This window comes from Lepisosteus oculatus, chromosome 2, assembly GCF_040954835.1.
Source record: "Lepisosteus oculatus isolate fLepOcu1 chromosome 2, fLepOcu1.hap2, whole genome shotgun sequence".
Taxonomy (NCBI): domain Eukaryota; kingdom Metazoa; phylum Chordata; class Actinopteri; order Semionotiformes; family Lepisosteidae; genus Lepisosteus; species Lepisosteus oculatus.
Genome location: NC_090697.1, coordinates 32,885,346 through 32,897,943, shown reverse-complemented (window position 1 = coordinate 32,897,943; position 12,598 = coordinate 32,885,346). Strand labels below are relative to the sequence as shown.

Below are 12,598 nucleotides of genomic sequence, written 5' to 3'. Positions count from 1 at the left end.
TTAATTTGCAGATTCAAATAAAAACGTTTCTCTCACATCTTGTTGAGCTACATTTGTCTATATTATTTTTTAACCCCTATAGTATTGGTATGGTATTAGAATCCCTAATTAGAACAACTAAGAAAAATATGTCACATACTTTGTTATAGAAGCAATACAATTAATAACAAAATGTATTACATACTGTAACAGCAAGACTAACACAACAAACAATAGTACTTAAAGTGGCTATAGAAAGTATACACACCCTTTCTTAAGATATTTTGTGGCCTACCAGCCTGAAATCAGAGTGTGTCAACAGTCTATAGGCACTATATATTCTAAAAAAAAACAAGTTGGATGACCGATACTTCTGTTCTTTTGCCTCCAGTGTTTGTTTCTGCATAGGTTTTTCACACACTGTGCACATAATTCAGCACATGGTGCGGCAATTCATGACCTCCTCAGCTGCTACAGGCAGGACACTGCAGTGCATACTTCCACAGCACTGATCAGATTTAATTAAACACACGCAAGACATATGTTGGGAATATTTTCATCTCTGTGCCAAAGAACACACTGCAAATTAACTCTTACCTGTACTTTGAAGCTGAAAAATGGCTTCCTTTGTCTAAGCATGTAAGGAGATCTGACAGGAAACACAACACAAAAAACAAAACGGTGAAAAGGAATCTAATCATTTAAAATCCGTTAAAAAGTAAATAAAGGATGTTTACAGAAGAGGAAATCTATTTTAGAATTCACAATGTGGAAACTTTAAATAGCACAGTATCACTGCCTTTATTTTAATTTCACCAACTGAGGATAAATGATACATAATTGTTTTGTTTTTTTTAAATACAAACCAAAAGGTTGCATTCCTAGTTTACTGCATTTCCAAATGTGTTCATTTTTGTTTCTGGTAAAACTAAACAAAAGGGGTAAAATACAATTGTTCCTGGGCTAGGACTTGACTTATAATATTAATCATTCTGTTTAACTGAAAACAGATTCAGCATCAGTGCTTTTCTGTGCTGGCTTTAATTACTGTGTGGTTTATTATGATGTTTATCACAAGTTCCAGGCTCTACCAGCTGTACAGCCTGAGCAGAGCATGGTACAGTTCTGAATGCGATGCACACCAATTCAGATTTTGTTCAGCCTCTTAAAACTAAATAATTAATGCATACTAGAAATAGTGAAGCTCTGCATTTAATACTTGGGCAATGGTAAACAAAGGAAACAGGAACTATTCATTATGTACTGTATATCCATAATTAAATGTAGATTGAAATGCTCTGGTCAAAATAAAGTCAGTGCACAAAGCCTTCTAGAAGACTGTTTCTTCAAAGTTAACTGCGTAAACAAATAACAAACCTTTGCGATCACTTGCTGCATAAGAGAGAAGGAAACCTCGGCCTGATATGTGACTCCTGCTTTGAAACTGAACCGCAATCTTGCTGGAGTCCACGTGGACCTCTCTTGTGACACCATCCAGGCTTCCACAGTACGTCCCATAAACTAAAAAAGAACAAGTTGTGTAGAACGAATTAAAAAAAAGACTCTAAATAAGACCATATCGTTGCCTGAAGGCAGTTACACTTTAAACAAATCCACTAAAGATTTTACATATAAATGGTTGGCTGTAGCTTAGAGTGGTGATTAGGACTCAGGACTCCTGACTGGAAGATTGTGGATTCAAATCCTGGGTGTGGCACTGGTGAGCAGGGTATTTCACTTGGATTGCTCTAGTACATGGCCAGCAGTACAGTTACAAATGCAAGTTTCTCTGGATAATAACCAGACACACTTTATGAGATTAAAGCTCCTCTTCATCTTACTGTGTCCTTTATTTCACAGATAGTGATTCTACCCTACATGTGTAGCAAGCACATTCACACTATATTTAGTGTTGGCCTTTTTAATCCTTCCCCCAAACCACTAAAGATTTGTTAAGATTTGAAAAGCACTCTGCTAATGCCTGCTACATTTTAACATGTATAGGCAGCAACAACTTAATGCAAAAAAAGATAGCAAAATCAGATGTTTTTCAGCTCTGTCTTGCAGACAAATACCGAGTGACCACGGTAACTCCTCAAACTGGAATGCCAATATGTACCTGTGAAAAATAAAAAAAGACACAGTAGAACTATATTTTTAGACATTTTTATAAAACCATCTGGACCACTGCTTTCTAGATTTTGATTTACTTTAGGGATGGGTCTGAATACATCGAAACCATTGCCACCTAATCTCTAATAATTCCATAAATGTATTGTCCCCTTCCACCTGTCTTCCTCATTCCATTGCAGACTGCATTCCTGAAATTGTTAACCGTTTGCTTACGTACTAATGTTCGCTGCCTGTAGAATTTTAAAATACACTTCCGATAAGATCATACTCTCACTGAAGCTCAAATTGCTCCATCACCTCTGTTTTTTTCTTGCTCTTTGTTAGAAAAGTTTAGACATTCCCTCTTGTACGTGCTCAGAAAAATGAAGTAAGAAAGTATAAATTTGTTTTTGACAGCCTTTAAGGTCTGTTGTGTAGGCTATTCAATGGCTCACAGTAGAACGTTTTCAAAATAACTTTCATCTTGTCTTGTAAAGCACTTCCTCCCTTTAAAAATAAACCCACTGAAAACAGATGCTACCCCAAGACACAAGCATCAAACTTTAGACAAGTTATCTCTTGTACAAAGGGTAAAAGAGCAGCTCCCAGTGCATGAAGTGCTTGCCAAAGTCTTTTCAAGTGTAGCTCAGATGATGATTCGCTCAAGGGAATCCACACCTAAACAGCCCTTTCCTTTACTGTACCAACACAAGATTAGAAATATTTATGGTCTTCCTGAGGGAAAACACTGCACTGCTTGAGCAATAGTACAGCACATTAATACATACATGTAAATTATTAACTAGGAACATTTTCAATGAAATTAAATATCTATGCTTTCAAAAGCTTTTTAAAGTGTCTTTTTCCATATACATCGAGTGAATCTCTTATAACATCTAGCCTAGGCTTGACAATTCCCACCATCTCCACCTCCACAATGTCCTCGTAACTTCATCCACAACTACAGGGCAGCAACCACCTGGTGACGTACTGTAACCATTAGGCACTAGCTGGTCCAATACGGAGCAGATCCCACTCAGAAGTGAGAAACTGCTATACCAGCTTAATTGAGAAATTTTAGCAAGACCAGAGTTTGCAAGCTTGAGTGGAATTTAGCCAGGACACTGGGTTTAATAATCCTATTCTTTTGATCTTTACATTAATCTTTATGCAAGTGCTTAAAAAGCCACAGCTCCACAGACAAAAATATAACTCCACAAATCGCACTGTCACAGTAATATTTAGATATAAAAAATGGGGAAAAAGATTTATGTAATGGCATTTATGATAACGTTATTAGTAGCCATGAGACCTTAATCTTTAATTTGTAAACTGAAATTAAAGCTTTCAATAGATATGGCTGACACAGTGCTGTGGAAGTTGTAACAGGGATGCAAAGCCCTGCATTTTAAACAAAAATGTGATCGTCTGGACTGACGGAACTAAGTTACTTTGAAGATTCATAATATTTTATATTTAATGATGACCCAGGTACTTAATGATACTATAGTTCATTTGCTAATTCACTGGAGGCCAATTAAAACAAAAAAATGACCAAATACACTATAGTATTCAAAATAGCTTTTCTAAAATCTTTAGCAACATTCTAGAGCATACACATCAATAATGTTTTTCTATTTGTACAAGATATTTATAAAAAATATTTGGAACAGGATAAAAGAAACCATTTAAAATAGGTTCTTAATTTGCCATTTTTTATTTTACTACAGCTTTGGACCAGCGTGTGTCAAAATCAACCTCAGACCTTAACCGTTTACAAAAAAACTCCACTGTGAACTTAAAACAATTACTACCATATGTGACTTCAAAGAAAGAAAATGGAAAACATAAGCACCTCTTGAGCAAATGATGCCTCAGTCATTTTAGGAGCTCTCAATCCCATACTCTTACAAACTACACAGGGAAAACTCAACATCTTGTCAATTTCTAGTAATAATCCCAGTTTATTATCTACTCACTAGGAAAAAAAAAACATTTATACTTGATGTTCTGATTTTATTCTAAAAATGTATTAACCAGATTAAAATTCATCTGGTATGATGTTCGTATATCTTATTTGAGTGGTCAGTTATATGATTCTATGCTGTGTTCTTCCCCAAAGTTAAGGTGAATCCATGGGTCATAAATTAAATGGCAAAATAACTAACTTTTCTATCTTGGTCGGAATGATGTATGAAGAGAATTGTTATACAACGGACAAAAAATCTGCTACAGATTTAGATCTTTATTTTAAAAGAAAGACAATGAGATAATTTGTGTACAGAAAATTATATTAATTGCTTCGTATTTAATTTAAAGCTATTTTGAATTAGCAAAGAAATCCTGTCTTATGAAAACATTTTTCATAAATTTACACTAAAGTATATTAATCACTATTATGCATATTGTATATGGTAATACAGTATCTGGGATGCTAATCAATAAGCAGCAGTAGCAAACTATATATAGTAAAATTATTTTTACTAGAACCTATCAAGATCTAAATTTTACATTTTGGGATGCAACGAATCCTCACCCATTATGAGGGTTACATTCTTGAAAAAATGTAATGCACAAATAGAAGATTTATTGGGGGGAAAACAGGGTCACAGGAATAAAGTCTAACTTTTGGGGCATCATCACCCAGAATTAACGAATAATAATTAAGTAAGGAAATAACAGTACATAAACTATGTAATTCTATTCATTTTTCTTAATATACTGTACGTTCCAGCATTCTCATTCACACCATCAGGCCAATAGATGATGTTCTCTCACCCTTTACAAACTTATCCAACATCTCCACTTTCTCATGTTAACACCTAACTGGTCTGATTCTTATCATTAGAGCCATTATCACCATCACCTTTATGTTTCATAGTTATTGCAAAGCACAAAAATGATGAGAAAGACCCACACATATAGAACACAGTGAACAGCCATCTTTGGTATTTATCCACCAAGATGCTACATCATGATGCTCTAAGGTTGACTATATGCCTGCACACAGAGTCACAGGCGAAATAGTAAAATACAGCCCAGCAATCTGTGAAACATATCTCAATAACCCCCCCGTAAAAGATGGAAATTTACAATCCACAAAACAGCAAACAGCCAGGTTTTACTGTATAAAACAGCAGTTGATCTTATTTTAAGGTGTGTACTAGGTACGTTTTTATACAATTGTATGATAGAACCTTAGCAACAATCAATTCGAAAATTAGTTTCTTGGAAAGAGTACAGGTGTTACCCCAGTGTCCTGGCCAAGTTTCCCCATGGTTTCTACCACTTATAACCTTCTAATTATCCCCATCTCTGAGTTGGCTTCATCAATCTGTTCACCTCCCTGCTGATAGCTGATCTGTAGTGAGCGTACTGGTGCACTATGGCTGCCGTCACATTATCCAGGTGGGGCTGCACATTGGTGGTGGTGGAGGGGTGTCCCCATTACCTGTAAAGCGCTTTGAGTGGAGTGTCCAGAAAAGCACTACATAAGTGTAAGGAATTATTATTATTAAAGCAGAAAGTATTGCAAAGACTGTCCATAGACAAAATGTGACTTATCTTAAATGCAAGTGATTCACATGACCACCAGAATACCTGCCAACACACAAACAACTGCCTCAAAATCCATGTCCTTGGACAAGGTATGAGGAAGGCTCATTAAACACAAAGTATTTAAACAAAAGAACTGAGGTTTGGCAGTACCAGGGCTATGCTAGACAATGTCCATTGACACACAGGTAAGAGAGAGGCAACACCTTGTGAACACAGTTGCAAGATTAAGCAGACTTCTCTGGCTCTCTTGGCCTAACACCTGACAAATCCTCAACATAACAAATAAGAGCATAGCCAGGAGAACACATGGAAACCTACAGGAAGCATGTGCAACTGGAACACCGTTTCTCATTATGCTTACCTTATTTGAAATAATTCTTGGCAGAAATCACTTATAATATTCAAGCATAAGGAGCCACAGCTGATGAAAACCTTTCGGTAGAAATTCCAGAAGAAAAAGGTCAGGGTTTCTCAGGTGTTCATTCCAATTCAGCTTCTACCATTAAACATAGGGAAGTCTGACTACAAGATTTAAAATTTTAACAGAATGGTATCAAGAAAAAAAAACATCTTATAAACTAGACCAAGGATTCAGTGTGGATTATTCTCCAAGAAACTACACAAGATTACCCATTGTACAGATCACAAAGTGTGTGCCGCAAGTGAAATACAAAAGTCAGCTGAAAAACTCATGACCACCTTTAAAAAAATAAGTTTTAAAAATAACACCACTGATTCACGGGGATCTTGGTTAGGAAAAAATAATGAATGTGCAAGCATATGAATGCAAGCAGAATCATTATGGTTTCATGGTCGTGAAAGAAGAATGTATGATCTTTGTTTAGTTTTTGTGCTCAGTTTACTAGGAATATCCTGGACACAAACATCTAAACAGTCGTTTTAAAGATAAACAGGACTATATATTTGGGGGGCATCCCAGAGTCATTACATTTGATACACTATTGTATCAGATAATGTACAGGCCTAGCTGAAAGAGTTGCTCAAAGTAAGAGAGATGGATAAGAAAACAGAAGACAAGAAACTAAACACTCAGATTTATCTTGTTAAATTCATAGGATTATTTTCTAAATGCCCATAATGTACCCTGAATACTGTACTGAATACCTACTAAATGATATATATATAAATATTACTTCAATTTATCCAGCACGTAATATCAAACTGTGCTTTGTGCACAAATTATACTAAACTTAAAGTACCTAATCCACTCTTGGGAAACTGCATCCTGAATCTACAGATTGTCCTTTATACCAAGCTCTGAGGTTAATCAATGGGATTTGGTCTGCTGAGCTTTCTGTGTCTGCTTTAAACAGCAGTCACAAAATAAAATTGAGAAAGTACTGAAGAAAAAATAATATCTTCTTTGAAGAAGGTGCAGGGACATATTCATTGTGCTGCCAAGATTTATTTATCAAAAAAGGACTGCGAAAGTCATAAATTGTTAATGGGCATGGACACTGTTGGAAGCACTACAGCACAGAAGTTTTTACAAGCTCTACATCTGCAACATACATTTTACAGCAGGAAGTAGATGTTGTCTTGTGGGATTCCTGTTGGAGACCCTGTACAAGATGTCTGTTCACTGGTCTCTGAATCCCAGATACCACATTCCATCCCAGCTCATTTCACAGATGCTCAGTGGGACTCAAGTAGGTCACCCACAGCATCCTTTGGATGATATGTAAACTGAGGTCCTGACTCTCTGTGGTCATTAAAAATCCCAGGGCATTTCCTAAAAAAAGTAGGAGTGCTACCCCAGTATCCTGGCCAAATTTCTCAATGGCCCTTATCAATGATGGCCTCCTAATAATCCCCATCTATACATTGGCTTCATTACTCTGCTCTCCTCCCAACTGACAGCTGATGTGTGGGGAGCGTACTGGAGCACTATGGCTGCCATCGCATCATCCAGGTGGGGCTGCACATTGGTGGTAGTGGAGGAGAGTCCCCATTACCTGTAAAGCACTTTGAGTGGAGTGTCCAGAAAAGCGCTATATACAGTGGTGTGAAAAAGTGTTTGCCCCCTTCCTGATTTCTTATTTTTTGCATGTCTGTCACACTGAAATGTTTCAGATCATCAAACACATTGAAATATAAGACAAAGATAACACAAGTAAACACAAAATGCAGTTTTTAAATGAATGTTTTTATTATTAAGGGAAAAAAAATCCAAACCTACATGGCCCCCCCCTGTTAAAACATAAATCAACTGTGGTTTATCACATCTTTGGAAAGCTGAGTTCAATTTCTCTAGCCACACCCAGGCCTGATTACTGCCACACCTGTTCTCAATCAAGAAATCACTTAAACAGGACCTGCCTGAAAGTGAAGTAGACCAAAAGATCCTCAAAAGCTAGACATCATACTGCGATCCAAAGAAATTCAGGAACAAATGAGAAACAGAGTAATTGAGATTTATCAGTCTGGAAAAGGTTATAAAGCCATTTCTAAAGCTTTGGGACTCCAGCAAACCACAGTGAGAGCCATTATCCACAAATGGCGAAAATATGGAACAGTGGTGAACCTTCCCAGGAGTGGCTGGCCGACCAAAATTACCGCAAGAGCGCAGCAACGACTCATCCAAGAGGTCACAAAAAACCCCACAACAACATCCAAAGAACTGCAGGCTTCACTTGCCTAAGGTCAGTGTTCATGACTCCACCATAAGAAAGAGACTGGGCAAAAATGGCCTGCATGGCAGAGTTCCAAGACGAAAAACCACTGCTGAGCAAAAAGAACATAAAGGCTCATCTCAGTTTTGCCAGAAAACATCTTGATGATCCCCAATTTTTTTGGGAAAATACTCTGTGGACTGATGAGACAAAAGCTGAACTTTTTGGAAGGTGTGTGTCCCATTACATCTGGCGTAAAAGTAACACAGCATTTCAGAAAAGGAACATCATACCAACAGTAAAATATGGTGGTGGTAGTGTGATGGTCTGGGGCTGCTTCAGGACCTGGAAGACTTGCTGCGGTAAATGGAACCATGAATTCTGCTGTCTACCAACAAATCCTGAAGGAGAATGTCCGGCCATCTGTTCGTGACCTCAAGCTGAAGCACACTTGGGTTCTGCAGCAGGACAATGATCCAAAACACACCAGCAAGTCCACCTCTGAATGGCTTAAGAAAAACAAAATGAAGACTTTGGAGTGGCCTAGTCAAAGTCCTGACCTGAATCCGATTGAGATGTTGTGGCATGACCTTAAAAAAGCGGTTAAGGCTCGAAAACCCTCCAATGTGGCTGAATTACAACAATTCTGCAAAGATGAGTGGGCCAAAATTTCTCCACAGCGCTGTAAAAGACTCATTGCCAGTTATCGCAAACGCTTGATTACAGTTGTTGCTGCTAAGGGTAGCCCAACCAGTTATTAGGTTTAGGGGGCAATCACTTTTTCACACAGGGCCGTGTAGGCTTGGATTTTGTTTTCCTTTAATAATAAAAACCTTCATTTAAATACTGCATTTTGTGTTTACTTGTGTTATCTTAGTCTAATATTTCAATTTGTTTGATGATCTGAAACATTTCAGTGTGACAAACATGCAACAAAATAAGAAATCAGGAAGGGGGCAAACACTTTTTCACACCACTGTAAGTGTAAGCAATTATTATTATAAATAATAATAATAATAATTAAATAAGGTTGTGTACAACATCTTGCCAGGTTATAAATCAGTGTTTATTAACACTGCAGACTGTCAATGTCAGGGTACCAACTTTGTCCAGCTTCCAAAATGTCAGCAGCATGATACTGATTCATTTTTTCTTTGTTTCTCGTCCTGACTTGAACAGGGCTTAATATTTAATCACCTCATCAGTTATGCAGAAAGCCTTCTCATGTCATTTAGATAATTAACTGTTAGGAAACATTACATTCACATTGAACAACATAACTCTGCTACATGGAGCATCATATGAAAATCCTGCACAGAAATCCTGTAATACACCTAAGGTTACTTTCATTTGGGGATTCATTTATGAAAGCTCACAACAATGGCCCTGTTTGAAAAAGGAATACTTCTGATGAGGTTGTGATGCTTCTGTGCTCCCTTCAGGGTTAGCTACAGACGGCACCTCGCCCAGCACAGACCTTTACCCAAGTATGGGCTCAGCTCACATGGCACTAGTTACCGTGTCTGATGAGACTTGACGAATGTCCAGTAATCAGGTCTTCTAATTACCCATACTGTACCTGGTAATGAGCACATGAACACAACTGCCTCTTAATTCTTTCGGGGGAGCAGTGCAGTTATAATTACAGCCTAAGTGATTTTTAGTTCATTTTCCACAACTTAAGTAATAATTTAACATAATCATCCATTCAGCAAATTGGATGCAACAACAATCTCCTAATCCTTATAGAAATTGCATCGTATATGAATAGGCAATTGTGTAATATTAAAAAACAAATAGAAATTAATTGTTTTAAACTACTTTCATGGCTTTATAGTCTCACTGTCTATCTCACAACAATTTCTTTATGATGAAATACTTTATAATTTTGCACTAAAATGATTACTCATGTCCTTTGGTACTAAAATGATTACTCATGTCTTCACGTTAATTATTTAGAGGGTTAGTAAACTCTCTAGTTTGCACCAGCTCACCCACAGATATTTAGGTATTTATTAACCAGTATGTTATCAAAGGTTTTACTTGTCTAGACAAAGAAAAGTATACAGTTACCTTAAACTCAAATGATTAAATCACAAAAACATTATGTAACACTAACAACTTCAATTGTAAAATTAAAAATGTCTGTCCTTTAACTAATAAATCTATAACACTTGCAAAGCAAAATAAACTATGTTTTGTATAAATCGTACCCATATCTGAATGAACGCACCTCCTAAAGAGAAGAGGATCAATTATATTTTAGTTTAATATTATACTGGTTGAATATTTTTGAGAACATATATTTTGTTTGATCTTAAACAAACTAAAAATTAGAGTCCTACTATTGACTACACAGAGAATTCTGGAGACCGCTTAATCCAGATTACGATGTGTACCAACTTCTTTAAGCAGAAGTGATAAAAATGGAATATAATACCTTACCTTGATCATTTCCATACCCCTGTGAGCCTTTGAAGATTTTTACAAAGTCAGAATCGCACTGCTGTGCCTCAATATCCAGGTCGCCAAACTTCAGGATGATACTCTTGCCCTCTGGTACTTGAATCTTCCACTCACACCATGTGTGGTTGGGGTATGTTCCTGGGTAGTTCCTTGAAGTGAGGACCCCACTTTCTGGACCAAGAACCGAGTAACCACAACCATCACCTGTTTAGAACATGCAAATAAATTTGTGAATGAGGGTGGAAAACTTAAAAATGTATATCAAATAAAGGACAAAAAGCACACAATAGGCACAAGGCCCAGAAACTAGCTTCAACAAGTCATACACTAAAAAAAAACACCAAAATTATATGGTATAAGTTCCCAGCCTTAACTCCTGGGAAAAAAAGATACTGGTGAGTCAAGCTGAGCAGACACATGTATTTCTCACAGATCTGCAAGCTGAAACATATACAACAATTCCACAGAGAGACCTGTGTGCATATTCACATACATAACAGGATGTCTGCTTGAATTACCTTTTTCCTTTCAAACTATCTATGGATACCTCCTGAAATAAACTATTTCATGGATATCATCAGCTGCTGAATTCAAGAAGGTTGCATTTTTATATGTATGACTTGCACAGCTGCACAATTCAGACACTGTATGTTACCTCTGATCCTAAGAATTTTGTCAATTAAAAATAAAATAGCACTTAGAATTCTTACAATTATTATGTCACCATCATATGCAAAACAATAATTCACTCCAAACCAAACACAGCCCATTCTTTGTCAAATATATTTTGTGGGTGATAAATAAAAAAATATCCTGGTAGAAAATGGATTTTCAGTTCAGTACTGAGAAATTTGGACTGAAATTAGGTAAAAATATTTACTGAGTTACTTAACTGAAGAACAGTAGTAGTAGTATTTTGAGGAGAAAGCACTATCATGCATGGATATTTGAAGTGCCTACAGTAAGTTCCAAAATAAAATATCAATAAACATTTTATATGTAATTCAATTTTTATATAAAATATAACATATGTAAATACATACTATGTATACTGTATATGTGTGAATATTCGTTTATCAGTAAATTCAAGTTACAGAATAAGCAGAATGCAACCCTTTTTCAACACATTCTGTTGTTTGGGTAGCCTATACAACAGCAACATCCTCACCAGTTAAAGGTCTTAATCTGGTTCTTCAGCCCATCATTCAGAGCTGAGACTGTTCTGGGAAATGTCTAAATAAATCACCTGAATGAGGGGAAGCAAGTCAGGCACTGGTCTACTATAATTAATAGAGCCCTTCACTAGCAGCTACATGAGGTGTCCTGAGGGCAGGTGTGTGTGCTGATTAGATTCAAGGCAGTGATGAACCTGTTTCAGTTCATTCTACCTGTCCATCTACCTGCCCAGTATGGTCACTTGTTTCCTCGGTTTAGATTTTTCTGGAGATGAGTACGTACTATTCACTACATCTGACAGAGACTGTGTTGAAGATGTTTCATGTGTGACATAAAACATGTTCATCATATGGCCTTTAGGGTTCAACAGCCCACAACGCAACAACAATCAACTCTTTGCGCCTACTACCTCTTACACATCTGACTAAGGAAACAATCACAGCAGCTATGATCTAAAAAAATCAAACAAATGTAAATCTAAATATTATTGCACTTTTTCAGACAATGACGGTGTAACAGAAACTACTGGTTTATTCACTGTACCATTTATCAACCCCTGCAAGCACAGTGCTGCTATACAGGATAACTTGAAACCTGTTTGTGAGGTGGAAACCACCAAGAAGCAAAGGCTTTTGTATTTTTTTTTTACACACATACAGACCAACTTAATATCT

The 12,598-nt window shown here is 36.7% G+C and overlaps 1 protein-coding gene across 1 annotated transcript in view; it reads right to left on the bottom strand.

Annotated features, from left to right (window-relative positions):
- dcbld1 (discoidin, CUB and LCCL domain containing 1) overlaps positions 1 to 12,598 on the bottom strand; it is a 43,476-nt gene that overhangs the window by 23,300 nt on the left and 7,578 nt on the right. Inside the window, exons 2-4 of the mRNA XM_015356579.2 lie at positions 10,728 to 10,952; positions 1,357 to 1,500; positions 577 to 628 (exon numbers count right to left, since the gene is read on the bottom strand). Coding sequence (XP_015212065.1) covers positions 577 to 628; positions 1,357 to 1,500; positions 10,728 to 10,952 — 421 coding nt within the window. The remainder of the gene's footprint in view (positions 1 to 576; positions 629 to 1,356; positions 1,501 to 10,727; positions 10,953 to 12,598) is intronic.